Raw genomic sequence first — 17,177 nt, 5'->3', positions numbered from 1 at the left:
TCCAATCTTTAGCTTGTACACAAGTCAACTTCTTTAGCCAGCTGTAAGGCCAAGTTTGAAAAGAGCCATGATAAATAACTCTCAAAGAATGGGACGCTGCTGCTTTAAAAAATCTGAGTTTCCCTTTCTGCTCACCCTCCTCCGTCTCTCTCCCTCTCATTCCTATTGCAGGCTGGGAATGTGCTGCAGCAATCTTCTCACCCTATCAATAAGGTTCAGTTAGCCAAGGTGGAGGATGGGAGCAGCATGGAACTGTCCCAGCTCCTCAATGAGATCAGGGCAAACTATGAAACGCTCCTCAGCCGAAGTCAGATAGAGACCGTCCTCTCGGCAGGGACCCAGGTAATGACCATATACAGACAGGCACCTACTCGAATAAGGAGACAATCCAGTGTGCACTCAGTTCCTCTCGCAGCCTCTGTGAGGTACAGTATTTACATTTTCAATGCAGCATTTTCATGGGGAAGGCAATCAGGTCTTTCTCTCTCTCTCATAGTACAGCATGTCTAGACTGAGAGAGTAGGGGAAAATAGGTTGAGGTTTCTATAGAGAATGGCAAAGTAGAGTTGTGTCACCTTGCATGGAGATATTTGTTGAAATAGAATAACAAAAGTTATGCAGCTCCCCCACTCCATTCATCCTTTAGAGGTAATTTTCTCTAGGAAGAAAACCATTTAAGATCGGTAAAGAAATGATGTTAAAGATAGGTTTAGAGGCGCCTGTGTTTTATAGCATCCCCAAAAGACAAAAGTGAGGATCACAGCATTCTGCAATGCTTTGCTTGCCTGGTTTAAGTCTCAGGTTTCTTAAAGGTTATCCAATCACAAGGACAGCATTAAAAATTCACCCAGCAAAAAATGCCTCTGAATCACAGCCATAAAATGCACCAGACTGGTTGGTCTGACTGTCAGGAATAACATTAAGCAAGATGCAGGCTGAGCATCCTACTGTGCTTTTGAGTTTGCTGTTTCTGAACGAGTAATGCTTTTGTATCTTTTAATGGCTGGCTTGCTCTATAGTTTGTTTAGATATCTGGCAGATCCAATCCCAAAAGCTTCAGAAAAGGTGCAACTCATCTTAATCTCATGTCACAGATAGCTTGGCCTAGAATAATTTGCCACTTAGTAAGATTCTCAGCAGATTAGCAATTTGGATGTGGGTCTTCCATATACAGTAGCTCAGAAAATAAACAGTATCAGGCCTGGTTATTTGGATGGAAAATCTCCAGAGGATACAAGAAGGCGGCAATGGCAAACTCTTTCCAAACTGTTGCAAAGGAAATTCCATGGTTGTGTCCACGTAGTCGCCAAGAATCAAGTTTAACTTAACAGCATCTTTATATTTCATTCTTAAGCCTCAAGCCAGCATTATTAGGTTCGTAGCAGGACTGTTCAGCACTTTGGATTCAGATTCCAAAAAATGCTTTGGAGGACACGGAAGCACAAACATAGCACTGGCCTGAAATATCTCAAAGCAACTGCATTTTTCCTTGGGAATGTGGCCTGGAAATTTTTCCAGGATCAAAATTCTCCACTTCAGGCGAGTCCAGCAGTTCTAAAGTTGTATTATGTTTGCTTTTCAGGAGATTGTTCTAAACAATTGAAAAGCAGAGTTCTATGGGTCTCCCTCCCTCCTATTCGCTAATACTTGTAGACTATGGCAATTGAAATGAAGATGCTAACTGGAATTACATTCATTTCATCTTTTTTCTGGAAAACTACATCTCTGTGACACAGCTATCCTCTGCAGATGCCATGGTATCCTGGGAAAAAACAGCTTTATGCTGTTGCAGACAGGAGGTACCTGCATACTCCATAGCACCTTTTAGAGATCAAATCCAAAGCGCCTACTGGCTTCTTTAGGCAGCTTGTATGCAATCATTGAAAACATGCTTCCATATTTTAAAACTACTTTACATATTCTTGGGACCAAAGAAATACAAATGCACAAACATGCCAATGGCATCTTGTTCAATAAAGATGCTGGGGATAGGGGCACATGGAAGTTGTTTGGTCAGATTTTTCAACAAGTATTTTCAAATTTCCAGCATTATTTGTCAAGAGATATTCAATCAGTTATAATGTGACAGAACTCATCACTGGTTCACTTTCAAATCAAGATAGTGGTTTTAACCTTTAAAGTCTTCAGCAGCTTTGGTCTAACACAGTGTTCCTGTGTTCCATGGCTGGCTGGGGAATTCTGGGAGTTGAAGTCCACACATCTTCAAGTGGCCAAGGTTGAGGAACCCTAGTCTAACATACCTTAGAGAGAACCTTTCTCCATTAGGACCATATTCAATGCTCTCATATTATAATGTATGTAGCAAGGTTTACAATGGTAGTCCCAAAGTCATGCAACCAACCTATAGAAGACTTTTGCCTCTCTATATCCCTCAAAGCTTTTACAAACAGAAATGTAAAACCTTGCATTAGAAAATAAAACCTTGCATTAGAAAATAAAACCTTGCATTAGAAAATTAGAAAATGAAAAACCTTGCATTTACTTGCATTAGAGAGACTGATTGCTCTATTACTTTTGTTTTGGTTTTCTTTTATAAAGTTGCGAGTTTGACGGTGGCTGTCTTATGCTATGACTGTGCTGCTCCTGCTGCTTATTCCATAGTTGTATACCATTAATATTGTGAGAGGTTATTGTTAGTGAAATAGTTTCGTTATGGTTAGTGAAACGGGTCCTTAGTCCAGGGGAGCATGTTTTTTAACAATAATTTACTCAGTAGTTCCTGAATAAATTTTTTATTTAGCTCCCTGTGCACACACCATCCCTTTCTTGAACACTTTGTTTCAGACAACCTGATAAGTGTCTGAAACTTCTGGAAATGCACGTTTGGCCTTGTGGTAACGAATTCAGTAATTGAAACACACACACACACACACACACACACACACTGGTTTTGTGGGTCTTCTTATTCACTGGGTTCTCAGAATGTGTTCCATTTCGGTCCAGCTCTACCAAGAGATAGAATCCCTTCCGCACAGATGGAAATCTGGTACTGGTAGCTATGTTAGGTAGCAACTACTCAGAGGAGAGGAGTAGGCAAAACCTACCTACTCCCTAAGCTACCCTACTGCCCTCAGATGCACCAAAGGGCATTGCTCTGTCACCAGTGCTAAACCAAGATTTAATAACGAGTCTGGCTAGCTTCTGTATAAAAATATGGAGAAGCTCAATCTTAATGGCATCACAGACAGAAAATATAATGGGATAGCTCTGAAATGCATGAGCCTGATCTGCAGCTGCCAGTTATTCTTTCTGATCTGCTCCTTTTTAACGACTGATTCACTTCTTTGAGAAAATAGAAGGATCACCCATCCCCAGAAGGGACCTGTCAGTCACTACAGCCCCTATAGCCTTTGTGGATTATTTGGTATTCTTAATTTTCCCTCATAATAATCCTGTGCAGTATATCAAGCTAAGAAGTAGTGACTGGTTCAACTTACCCACTGAAATTCATGATTGATTTTAATCTCTCTATTTATTGTAGCCCAAGAAAAACTATGACAGAATACAACATTATTATAAAGACATATTATTAAATATTTCAACACTAGCACTTCCCCGAGTCTCAAATCTACCTTATAATAATTTAACTTTAAAAGTTTATTAATTAGTAATTAAGGTTGATTTAAAATGCACAGTGGAGTTTTAAAATCTAATAAACAGAAATTGTTTTCCAAATATCAAAACCCTCAAAATTTAGCTGCTAATAATTATGTTCTTTCCTGCCTTAGGCACAAAGTCAGCTGGGTGACTTTGGACCAGTCACTCTCTCTCAGCCCTTGGAAGGAGGCAAGGGCAAACCACTTCCAAAAATGTTACCAAGAAAATAGAGGGACTTGTCCATGCAGTCACCAGGAATCAAGACTGACTTGAAGGCACCAAAAACCAAAAAAAGTTATTTTTTTGATTGCAAGAGAGAGAGATTTGGCTTTTGCTCAATAATTTTTTGTTTTGGTTTGTTTGACCCTAAGGGCAATGCAAAACAGAATTGTGTAGTCATTCCTATAAGTGGAGTAAGAAAGGAGGCCAGAAAAAACAAATCTGATATCTCTATAATAATCACATTCAAACATGATGTGCTCCACTCTTTCAATCTATCCTGATTCACAAGGGCATACAGTAATCTCAGTGGTATTTTTTTCTGTATCAGCCTTCAGGGACCATTGAAAGAATGAAGTTAAAGAGGGGTGCTGTGAAAGCTTTTCTTTATCTAGCTATTGTGAGAATCTCAAAATACTGTGTTGCTCTAAAATCACCTCTTAACTCTCTTTAGCAGTGAAGAAGCTGCATTTGCTTCAGAAAATACTTCCTGTATATCAATAACCATCTTTAACTTGCCATTTTGCCTCTGTATAATCATACCTCTTCAATTGTTTTAAGGATAGTCCCATGGTATTTATGATTTAACTTTTAAGCCAAACATCTGTATAAGTATTTCCTAAAGTCAACATCAAATAACTTGTACATGAGGGGTGCAAATGTCAATGCATAAGTCTAAGGTAAAAAAGCTATGGAGGGGCTACCAACTTCCAATCTTATTTCAACACCCTTAACACACCAAAGTAGCCTTAGTACATCCCATTAAAATTTAGTCTGGACTTATTCCATGTCATTTCATTCCCCAAAATAAAATTGAATACCATATAATAATCCTGTTATTACCTTGACTTTATAAACCATAAATACTGAAGGTACATAACTTGCCCCTCTGTTAGAAAAGAACCAAGTGACAGCAGAAGATATAATCTTCACACCTTGTATAGCAAGAGTTCTCTGTACAACCTAACTAAGAGATGTTTGGAAAGTAATGTACCGATGTAATTAAATCTAACGACTTGTTCAATGGATTATACATCTATGAACCAATTTTAATTCTTATGTCCTTTAAAGCACACTAGAACCTTTGTTTTATTATAATGTATCACTACTGTAAACTCTCTTGAACAGAATAAATGGAAAACTGCTTCATCATTCTTAGCAAAACATTTTTAGTTTGCGACAGCAGTACAGCATCATCTATATATATAATATGGGAATTTCCTTCCCTGCCAGTTTCAGTGGTGATGTTCCAGGGAGAATAAATTAGAGGCTATGTCATTTACATATAGGTCGAACTGGGTGCCAACACACATCAATGATGTATACCTCTGATCACTTGGTCTGCTTTACATAAATCCCCTTTTGGGCTACAATGCACCTGAAAGAAGGTATTTTTATAGAGGTGCTTTATCAAGAAAAGCAATATTCTATCATGGATGTTGTAAGTTTGTCCCAGAATCACTGTTCTGGGATGGAACTGAAAGCAGATTTAAGTCTACAAACATGGCATATAGCTTCCCTTGCAAATATATGAAATACTTCTCTGTCAGAGGGCATGAAACTATTCTCTGCTTGAAAACTGAGTAACCTCCTTTAAATCCCACTTGCTCTGCCACTATATTGTAATACAGTATTCTCTTCCTCTATCCAATCCCTCAATTTGGCTTGATTTGAATCTGGATTAACCAAATCTTAGTTTCATACTTTAAATCCAATGTGGTGCTTGCCAGGATAATTGTGCCCACAGATAATTCCATCAATGCCCACCAGAGGTTAGGAACTGGTTCCCAGACTAATCAAGATTCAAGCAACTATTATATAGTTACTAGCTAGCTGCAAATTTCCCCACTTTAAGTGAAGGAGACCCACCTCATAACTAGTTTAGGAGAAACAGGATCAAAAAGTCTTTGCCATAATGCAAGAAGAGATACATTGATTTTAAACTGAAAATAGTTCACTTGCTGAAATTCTTGCAGCCTTACCCATTTCATCTCAATAAATCTTGCTAAAGAGAACTCTGTGAACATTGTGCTTGGGAAATAATCTCTTCCAGTTCAGACAGCTACCAAAGAGCCTGAAACCAGGCCATATTACCCATCCATTTACCAGGCCACATTACCCACTTTATTTTTTAAAGGGTTTTTTTATTTATTTTAAAAAAAAGAAAGCAGGAGCACTATGCTGTAAAACAAATATCAGCCTCGACAATAATCTTAATTGCCAAAAATGCTTCTGGGCCTCACATATAATCCCAGAGGCTTTCTTAGAAAATAAAAATGATAAGAAGCTGTAGCCCAGCACTCTGGGTTGAATCATACATGTCTGCCCAGCAGAAAAGACAAAGATAAATTGAGAAATAGAAAGCATCCAAAAGATTAGAGGGGATTATGGGGAACAATCTTATCCATTTACTTTCTGGTAAATGAATGTCTTCTACCAGGCCATGCCCACCAAGGTAGCCATTTTGAGAGTATCCATAATGTTCTTGAAATTCCAAATGTATCCACTGGCCTAAACATTTGGGGACCCCTGCCATAACACTATACCACACTTCATAAAAGTATCTATTTTTATATATCATAACATGTTTGGCAGTAATCTTCCCTAATGTGGTACCCTCCAGATGTTTTGGATACAAATGCTTACATATGATGGGAGCTTTAGACTGAAATGCTGCATATGCTAGGCCCTTTCTAGCCAATACATTAACTTCTTGGCATCCATTAATATTTTCTAAATGTCATAGAGGAACTATTCCAAACAGCTAAGCATTTCATTTCTTGCTTTGCCTCATTTTCAAGTAATCAATAATCTACTCTTTGACAAGAATACTGTCTCATCACCCAATGTGGCTGCATCTGGGAATTAAATTACTTTTATTTGGTTTCCTGCTTTTCTCACCAATCTTACTCAAAACCTGAATTTCAGAATCTAAATTCCTTCATCCAGCATTTAAATGCCTTCATCCAGCATTTTAAAAAAACCTCTTAATCAGTTTCTCTATCTTCATTCTATAGCAGTGTTTCTCAACCTCAGTAACTTGAAGTTGTATGGATTTCAACTCCCAGAAATCGCCAGCCAGCCATACTGGCTGGGGAATTCTGGGAGTTGAAGTCCACACATCTTCAATTTGCTGAGGTTGAGAAACACTGTCCTATAGCATGAAAATAGTGAGAAAAAGCCCACTGACACAGGCTCATGGTCTTGCACACATCCACATCTTAGAAGCCAACATTACTTATATAGATTCCTCAGAAAAGCAGGAACCTTAATCTTTCAAAGTTTTAAATCATACTATACAACTAGCACAGCCTTGTCCTTGTGGGCACAAAAGACCCATTTCCATTCTAATCCTTGGGGCAGGGAATGATTCAACAGGGCTCATGTTTCATATGGACTTACATTTGATATGGATTTTTATCTCTCCCCGCCCCCAAACTTAATTTCTAGAAATCTCCAGATGTGTCACTGGACCAGGGATTTACAACCTTTTCAGGTTATGGATGCTGTCAATCTACCACAATGGCACAAAATTTTAAAAAATCACCTTAAAACATCTATCTCTCAAGATTTCAATGATCTCAACTATGATTTTACAATATCTCTGAAAAGATGCTACCAAACGTCTTGGGCTATTATAAACTAATACACCTCTCTTCCTGTCCAAATTTGGGAGACCCTATATAAGGTTACTGAAATCTCAGATTTAGCAAGCTGGCAATACTTCTGCCATTTTATATTTTTAAAAATGATTGTAACTTTGGGGGATTTGTGAGTGCCACTTGGGAAGGAACTAATATTCCAGTACCCGCGATGCTAGATTTTAAACCTCCGGTCAACAGTCAGGCTGCTAGTATCAGAATAAGCTGAAGTTTTGGGATACATTTTAAGGCAGACACAGGGGAACCACAAGTAGTTCAACTATAACATTAGGATATCATGCCCAGTACCATATCCTGCAGAAATCCTCCCCACTTGGTGCCATCCACATGTGTTGAACTACAACTTTTAGAATACTCTGCCACATTTTAGAAATTATTTTACTAGAATCATTATTAGCATTTAGAAATAGTTTACATTACTGTTTTCATAACCACTGTACTGGGATTGAAATTCAAGATTTGCTTTGCTTCAGTTGCAAGGCCAGGCAACATTACAAGGGGAAGAACTGAATGATGTTTCAGAAACGTGGTGTTTCACTCACAGAAGTAAGTTTAAAGTGTCACTGTTCCTGGCAGTGGTGACCTAACATTATGAATGTTCCCTGCAGCTAGAAAAAGTCACAGGTGAAAGAATGAACAAAGATGAAGAAATCTTAAAAGCAGCCAGGGCAGAACTAAATGAAGCTAGACGTCAGTGGCATCATATGCAGACTGAAATAGACTCTCTTCATGCCACAGTAAGTATGAGTAAGCACCTACTCTAAAACTCTTTTCAAAAAGAAAACATTTCTTTTTTTGTTAGCTCACAGGTCTAAAACATCTTTATTATCACTTCTAACACAAGAACAATGCACTGACTATAGCTGCTTTGGGGCTTTAATAAGAGAGACAAAAATGTCCTTCCATATTAAAGTTGTTCTGGGGAAGTTTAAATTAATTCATGAATAGGTCTCAAGAGGGAAGAAATTATTAAAAATGTAGCTATTTCAGGAGAGTTCTTGAGAAAACAGATAGTAGCCTAACTAATACTGAGATGTAAATCTATGCTTAGGCTATTATTTTATATTGCAGGTGAGAGCTCACAAAATATATTTCTCCATAAAATATTTCTTCATTAAAAAAAATCTTATCAGTAGAAAAATAAACATGGCAGAAAAAGAGGCTAAAAAGTATCCCTTTATGCTGTTTTATAATGTAGAAAATTTATCTGAAGAGTTGACTATGTTTTGTTCTGTGGTTTATAATAGGGGGCAACCTGAAGTAATATACCCACTCTGCAAGAACTAAGCCATTTTATTTTAACAAAGTTAAGGAATTAATTAATGGTATATTTCAGAAGCTCTTCCTTACCATGAACAGCTGCTTTGGAAGGAGAATTTCAACACCCTGTACTACTCCTAAACTAAAGCCAAAGGCCCTGCCAGACCAGCACACCAATACAGCCTGACACCGAATAGACCAGATTTATGTTGGGGGTTCCCTGCTGCACCCTATGTCTAGACAACTGACCCCACTACTGCTCCTTTCCAAATTGTCCCGCTGATTTCACAGTGTCTAAAGACACAGAAAAGAGACCCCACAGTACACATCCATCTTGTTCACATAGCCCATATTTTCCAGCCAGGTCATCCTTTGTCAGCTTTCTATTTGCTACACACAATTACATATTTCTATATAGGCCTCCCTAATTCTGTATGATACCCAACTGCATTAAACTTCAGAATTGTTAATAGGGTTACTACTGTTTTCTTGCTAAAGACTGCAGGCTCATCTCTCATGTTTATTTATGAACATTCATAGCTGTGGGATACCCTCTCTTCAAAGTTCTGATTTATTGCACCTGTTAATTTACTGGGCTTTTTTTGTAAAAGCATTTTTAATAATATCTAAATCTGCTCACATTTTGAACCTTTTTAGGGACTTTATGCAAATGAAAACCACTCTGGGAACACTTGAGATCAAAATCATACAATAAAAATAATTTTAATAAATATAAAACATATATCTGTATCCTTTTTTAACCAGCATTTCGTAGGACTATCACAATCTAAAAAAACAACAATAATTGACTGACTTTTACCAGAACTACACTATTCAAGATGTAGTCAGGAAGTTGGAGAAAATAAATTTTAAAAAATTCTCCTCAGGTCACTTGTATAAGTCCCCTACCTTCCTTTTGCCTATCTGATCTCATGGGGGTCACATCCAGGAATTAAATGGTTAACTCTGATATAAGCCTATCCATAAACCCCGATCAACTGTAATTATGTTTTATATTGTTTATAAGAGAACAGACTGTTTAAACATAGATTTTATTATACTTAATAAAAACTTTATTTTTAAAATCAATTCAAGATTTGGATTTTTCTGAAAATAAGCTATCACTGATTGTTTCAAAATGGTCTTGGTTTGTTTGGAAGTACACCTTGTCATTTTAATCAGTAACTTAATGTAATAGGAGAGGGGACTGGAAAGTTCCCTGCAGGCCACAGAACTGCGATACCAGACACAGCTCAAGCACTTGGAAACAGAGATTGAAGGCCTGGAGAAGGAACTCCAAGAAGTGCGGCAGGACATTGAAAAACAGCTCCAGCAACATGAAATATTATTGAATTCCAAGATGAGACTTGAGCAGGAAATAGCTACATACCGCAGTCTGCTGGAGAAGGAAGAGAAAAGGTACCTCTATGTAAATCAAAGTTCTGAAAGTGATTAGGATTGTTAAGCATGTGGCATTAATTGCAACATGACTGCAAGGATGTGTACTACACCAGGATTCTTTGGATTGGTTGTGTGTAGCACAGACTACTATGGTTTGGGTTCATACATAAGACTAAGCCAGAATGAGGAAGTTCACCTATCACACCAAGCCAAAACCAAGCCAACTGCATTGTGCTTCTCTGTTGTATGTGAATCAGATCAGTGAAACAAGCAGTACTCACTCATTGCTTGATAATGAATTGAGGAAAGTCTGGACTGGAACAGGAGAATTTCTGAGAACAGTGAATGCTGAGGTGGAAGAGATGACTTGAAATGTTTATTTATTAACATTTATTTATTAATCAAATTTATATAGCCGCCCAGAATCAGATACTGAGATAAGCAGCTATATAAATTTGATTAATAAAGAAATAAAATGTTGGACATCAGCATCTGGTATAAGCTGTAATGACATCAGATGTGTCGCAATATCATCATACATATCCTGTGAATTATTAATTTACATAATTTGCATGATGGCAACATCAGATGCCCCCCAACGATACCCATGGTTGGGGAGAAGGAGAACAGTTAGACAATTAGAAGACAGTTGATTGGGGACTGGGGAGGCTTGTGTTTAGATTTAGATTATATGCTATAATCAGTATATAAACGTGTTTTTGAGGTTAAAAAACAAAAGCAAATTGTTGTTTTCCCTCTTATTTTTGTTTTCTGTTACTTTATGAGACAATAAAGTAGAACCACATTTTAAAGATTGAAATACTTTACGCAAAACAACATACCATAACATGTTCTTTCAACATGGCATGGTTTCTCTTCCAGAGAAGTAATGAAAAAACATAATTGGTTGTTAAAAGAAAAAGTCTGCGTGAACTTCCAACTCATGCACTTCCTCCTCTTTTTCATTGTGTGCAAAAGGAAGAGTTCATAAAGTTATTGCTTTCATCTTTGTACTAACCATAACCATTGCTCATTACTTTGGAACTTAAGAAATTGTTCATAAAGCAAACCAAGAACAATCACTTTTAGAATCTATAGTACATTTCAGCCGAAATGGATAATCTTCTCTTATACATGGAAAAAAGTGGGTGCAAGAGATAGGTTCATGGAGGCTCAGTCTCATAACAAACCATAGTTTATTGAGACTATGAAATCAAGTTCAGATATAACATAGCTTAGCGTATTACACAATTACATTGAGTTTTGTGCCTACAAAATTTGTTCTTTCCTCCATGTGCCACAACAGAAGAACCAGAAAGCTATTATCAGGATTGGAACAAATCAGGTTCTGAAACTAGCTTCCCAGTTCAAACCTCAGGAAACTATGGCTAATTAAACTACTGTATATGTAAACTTCCACATAAATGGTTAAGTAAGAAAAATTATGTCTGAACTGGGCCTTTGCAGGGGTGAGGAACTGGTTTTCTGTAAAGGGCCATAGCCCCATAGGAAAAATCAACCGGAGAGCCTACTCAATGATGGGCAGATCTGAAGTCCGAGGTGTGTAATATCATATCATCCTTTCCTTTCTCTACCTTTCTGCCAGTCTCTTTTCTCTACCTGATTCCTTTCCACCTGGTAATAGTACTCAGTGTAATACATGTGAATAACCCTAACAACCTGTAGGCTTTGAGAGTGTCCCAGCAGCATCCCCAAACTTGCAGCATAACTAGAAAAGAAACTAATAAAATCCTGCACTGATGATGCTAGAATGCAGTCTACACAGTACAATGAAGGACAAAAAGTCATTGCACTGTAAAGCAACATGCTCAGCAAGAACATCAATGAGCAGTAATAGGCACTCTGGCACAACCCACAAAGTTCACCAAGATTGTACTCAGAAGATATAACACCCCTATTTCACCTTGTCACTTTTTCTTTCTTTCTAGGTTTCATTGTTCAAAACACCAAGAAAGAAAAGATGTTAGAAAACCTACCACCAGCCGAATAGCATTTATTTTACCTTCATGTGAGTTTACTTAACACTAGAAAATAAAAGAGTCCACTATTTTATCAAAAGTTGACTTAAAATGGGGCTCTCACACTTTTAAAATATTCATCATCCTTTTTAAAATATCAGGAAACCACCACCCAAGTTTTAAGTTTTTGCAAGAAGAAAATACAAAATGTTTTGGACAATGATGTTCAGACTTCCATATCCAAATTGAACTAATAATTTCCCATAGACCCATAGCTGGGGGAAAGGGCATTGCCCCTCCTTAAATTCCTCTCTCCACGCCTCTATATTTTTACAGACAAATATTTGTTATGTAACTGCACTGGCAAAGTGAGGTATTTCTACTTTCTGGAATTCTGAAAGCAACCTAAGAACAAATACAGATAATGGTGAATACTCTCTCTGTAAATGAATTTAAATCCAAAGGCCACACCCTCTTTCCCTCTCAAAAGCCGCTACAAGTCTTAGTTATCAGCTCTTTCACATAACGATGGGGTTGCTGGGTTGACCGCTTGGCTAATCAGATTTAGGTGCCAGACTTAGGGACAATGCAGTAAGCTGCTTGTGCAAAACCTATATACAGGTCAGGAAGCCACAGTACAGACAGATTGTGGTGAAACAGACTGTATTTTCTTGAGTAGTTAAATGCAACTGGAAATATTACCTCCTTTAGGACTTCTACATACAAAGGACACTCTGTATTGTCAGAGTGGGCTGAGCCACTTCAAGCTACGAGAGATTCTGGTTTTTTAACATGTATTTATTTTGTTTATTAAATCAATTTATATAGCCACCCATCTCACCACAGGCGACTCTGGGTGGTGTATAACAACACAACGCTATTCTCTAATGCTAGAAAAATCTTCCTGCCAGTAGAGAAATGAAACTAAAAAGAGAGCTAGTCTAGGTCCTTTCCCTCTCCGATGCTAAATTTCTTCATGGAGGCAATAATGACTTTTTTTTAGTGAAGAAAAAGTGAAAAATCTTTATTGTATTTAATAAATAAGTATACGTGCACTGCCATAAATGGGATTATCATATTAAGTCACTGTGCTATACCTCTTATATATATATTTCTTTAAAAAAAACCAGAAGAAGCTGGTGGGCCAAGAACTGGAGCAGAGGAATGTACCACTAGAAGTGGAGGTGAGAAGAAGAAGAGTGAGGTAGAGATAACTCAACATTAATAATACTTATAAAACACTACAGTATAATTGCACAATTCCACTCAGATCAAACAAGTCATATTAACATATTGGCTAAGTAACTGAATGGCATACATGGGTCCTTGTGGGACAGATACAGCCTTTATGTTCAAAAATGTGGTTTCCTGGGTAAATGAATTAAAAGGCACCGAAAATAAACATGATGCACATTTTGAAGTACAGAATATTGCTGCTGCATCTGATAATATTGAATATTTTAACATGTTTTGAATTTTTTTTCCTCCACATAGCAAGCAAGCTAAAAAAACACAAAATTGAAAAAGTAGAAATACTGACAAAGCAAGTGGTCTTAAATGGAGGTGTTGCCAAGGATAGCACAGAAGCTCATGGTACAATACAGTAAGTTAAATGGGTGTGTGTATGTGTGTGTATCATACATAATTCATATACATATGACCAAAATTAGGTGCAGCCTAGAATATTTTAATTCCCAATAACTTTATTATGTATTACTAATCAACAAGAAACAGAATCCATTTAATGCAATGAACAGAAAATGCACCAGAGTTATCCTTAATGATAATAGTAAGGCCACATCCCCTTGTGTCATAGTAGGGTTATTTAAAGTCAGCCTCTTATCTGACCAACCATATATTTCACCAAATAAAAAATATTGGCTGGCTGAGGAATTCTGGGAGTTGAAGTCCACACATCTTGAAGTTGATAAGGTTGAGAAATGCTGCTTTATATAATGTAAATTACCTTGCTCTGAGAGCTAAGAGAATATTATAAAGAAGTTAACCTTAATGGTAATCTCAATGGAATCTATTTATAACCTTTTAAAGTTATATAATAAGACATAATTTGATTCTTTGTTCAAATGTTAAAAAGAGAAGTAACTGTGTTTTTCTATACCATCCCCATGTGCTTAATAACCTCAAGGAAAGAAGAGGAAGAATGGAAGAAACAAAAGAATTTCCAGATCAGGAAAAGTTTAGAGTTGGTAGCAAATCCAACAGTTCCCTTAAAGAATTCCCTAGATTGCTTTCATTCTAAATAAAAAGAACACTCACAACTATGTCAAATTACTTGTCTCCTTAAGAAACATTTGATAAAAGTGTCTGTTTACTGGGAAAAAAATTCTCACAATGTATAGGCTATATATCTTACTAAGGAGAACAATGGAAAGATTATATTTTGTCAGTCTATTGCCTAGGAATACATGTCTTACTACAAGAAAATAAAGCGGAAAGCTTTCAAACATTTTCGCTAGAAATAACATATATATTGATGGGTGGACAGACAAATACAGAACAGATGTTCATACACAGTCTTTGTTTCACCAAAATAAACATCTCTGGGTATAAACATGTCTTTTATAATTTAATGAAATCCTAGCCTGAAGATATGTTTTGCATGAATACCTACACATAATAATCTAATTTATTGTTTCAGGACAGAAAAAGTAGATGAAGTGATTAAAGAATGGGAAGGTTCTTTCTTCAAGGATAACCCTCACTTAAGAAAAAAATCTGTTTCTCTGCGCTTTGATCTTCACCTGGCAGCCACAGATGAAGACTGTTTACATATTAAACAGAAAAGTCTGCCTGATATTGAAGTGAGATTGGTTATGAGACGGTCTTGCAGCATCCCATCGATCAAAACTTAAATCAGCATCGATTTACTCAAAGATTATTCATGGAATGGATATTTATTTCAAAAATAAATATTGGTATGAATCTAGAAAAAGTACATGATCACTTCTTAACTAGAAGTGCTGTATATTGTTTCAACTAATATAGCTTTCCCCAACTGACACCCTCTACATGTGTTGAACAACTTCCATGAATCAAAGATCATTGAGGGATTATGTGAATTAAGATACTATGGGAAAAGGTGAACAAATACGTATTTCTGTAACTCAGAAATTCTTCTAAAGATAACTAGAGAAGGTTAAGGGCCTTGCTTTGCAAACTCATATTAGGTTATTGATATATATATATCTGAGGAAATGCTTTGTGTTTTTGTTTTCCTCCAAATACTGTTTCTTTGCTTTTAGAACTTTTAACAAATATTTAAGCACTTAATGTGTTCAAAGATTTGTTTTTGTAGAACTAAGTACTAATAAATGTAAGATCTACAATTAAAAGGGCTTATCCCATGGAGAGTTAAGAATAATTTTACTGTATCTGGCCATTGATATAATTATCATAAGTAAATTATCAAATAGCTGTATTTCTCTCACACCAAATGATAAATCCATACAAAATCAAGGGATCAAGAAGGTCACTATACATCTAATCCTACATTAATCCAGTGAAGTCTGTATGTTACTTTATCCAAGGTGATTTATTAACATTATTCTTATAATGCAAATAGAATGACTAATAATTGGTACTTAATTCAAAAATCCATGTACCAAAACAATTGGACTTTTAATAAACAATGTAAAACAATGTTTTGAACACTACTTCTAAGGACCATATGAAAGCATATCATTTGTTGATATAGGTACTTCTATGAAATTGTGCTATAGCCCAGTCGAAGCTACAACCAAAGTAATAAATCTTTTTTTAAAATTTGTGATAACATTGCCTTCTAAAATAATGAGTTGTTATTCACTTGATTCTATTTTTATATTTTTTTCTGTTTCTTTTTTTCTTCTTTTTTAAATATTCAATTAAAAATGAAATTTGGCATCTAAAATAAAATAATGAGTTATTATCCCTAACCTTGAATAAAATTGTATAATTTCATTCGGATTAGAACTGGGCAAGAAATAAATACATCAGTGAATTTAATAATTACATTTTGTGTGTCCAAGCCTGGCTTACTCATGGACCAATATCAAACACAGTACATTAATATACTTTTGATTCAAAGATTGCACTGTGCAGAAATCAAGAGCAGCGAACAGTTAATTTGTAAAAGATTAAGGTGATTGACTGTAAATTCATGCACAAAAAAAAATCCAGACAACTATGAGATGGCAATAAAAATTAACATGCAGCTCTTTGCTGCCATCTAGTGTTCACCCTGACGTTTGCAACCCACATCTGATAGCCGTAGGCAAAGGTGAAGTCTAAATGGCTGGTGTGGGTCTTCCGGGCTGTGTGGCCATGTTCTGGAAGTTTTCATCTTCAGAGGGCAGGAGCCCAGACAGGAGAAGTTCTCTCTGTGCCCAGGATGATGTGACCCTTTTGTGGGTATTTACAGAGATCAGCGAGGGTGCCTGAAGGGTTGGGGGTTTTACTCTAAAAATCAACAAAACCTGGCTACCAATCCTGAAAAATACAGCCTGCAAAAGGTCAATGAACTCAGCTCAACCACCAGGACGCGTGAACAACTCACACAATGAACATGCTAATCACCCTCAGCAGCCACTCGTTAACAACTCAATAGAAGAAAAAACCCTGCCTAACTCCCAGGAAGATACACACATATTCTGACACCAAAACAAGCAGCCACTCCTCAACCCAAATCCCCCCCCCTCCACCACCCCACCACCCTTCAGGCACCCTCGCTGATCTCTATAAATAACCACAAGGGCACAGAGAGAACTGCTCCTGTCTGTGCTCCTGCCCTCTGAAGATGCCGGTCACAGATGCTGGCGAAACGTTAGGAAACAAAACTTCCAGAACACGGCCACACAGCCCGGAAGACCCACACCAGCCATCGTATTCCGGCCGTGAAAGCCTTCGACAACACAGTGAAGTCTAAATCATTCATACTTATAATTAAAGGCAGCAAACATTGATTTCATTTTTAAAAATTTGATTTGGCTTTACTAGGACCAACCTATTCATGCACCTAGTCCAACTAATAAGTATATAG

At 36.9% G+C, this 17,177-nt stretch overlaps 1 protein-coding gene across 2 annotated transcripts; it reads left to right on the top strand.

Annotated features, from left to right (window-relative positions):
- Nucleotides 1-178: 178 nt before the first annotated feature.
- KRT222 (keratin 222) lies at nucleotides 179-15,895 on the top strand. 2 transcript variants are annotated; one of them, XM_025169387.2, is made up of 6 exons: nucleotides 179-342; nucleotides 8,108-8,236; nucleotides 9,958-10,178; nucleotides 12,110-12,189; nucleotides 13,634-13,742; nucleotides 14,799-15,895. In XM_025169387.2, the coding sequence occupies exons 1-6, from the start codon at nucleotides 247-249 to the stop codon at nucleotides 15,010-15,012; spliced, it is 849 nt and encodes a 282-aa protein (XP_025025155.1). In that variant the 5' UTR covers nucleotides 179-246; the 3' UTR covers nucleotides 15,013-15,895. The 2 variants fall into 2 exon arrangements, with proteins under 2 accessions (XP_025025155.1, XP_087999381.1); XM_088143255.1 differs by having other exon boundaries at nucleotides 294-425.
- The last annotated feature ends 1,282 nt before the right edge of the window (nucleotides 15,896-17,177 follow it).

Source organism: Python bivittatus, unplaced genomic scaffold (genome assembly GCF_059951505.1).
Source record: "Python bivittatus isolate LINGU-HERP-01145 unplaced genomic scaffold, Pbiv_v1 ctg000410_np1212, whole genome shotgun sequence".
In the NCBI taxonomy this organism is placed as follows: Eukaryota; Metazoa; Chordata; class Lepidosauria; order Squamata; family Pythonidae; genus Python; species Python bivittatus.
This window is presented reverse-complemented; position numbering and strand designations above follow the sequence as displayed.

Excerpts from the sequence above, each read along its gene's own strand:
- KRT222 (XM_025169387.2), top strand. The coding sequence starts at position 247 with ATGGAACTGTCCCAGCTCCTCAATGAGATCAGGGCAAACTATGAAACG. Across the intron at positions 10,179-12,109 it reads CTGGAGAAGGAAGAGAAAAG|GTTTCATTGTTCAAAACACC; the intron begins GTACCTCTATGT and ends CTTTCTTTCTAG. Across the intron at positions 13,743-14,798 it reads GAAGCTCATGGTACAATACA|GACAGAAAAAGTAGATGAAG; the intron begins GTAAGTTAAATG and ends TTATTGTTTCAG.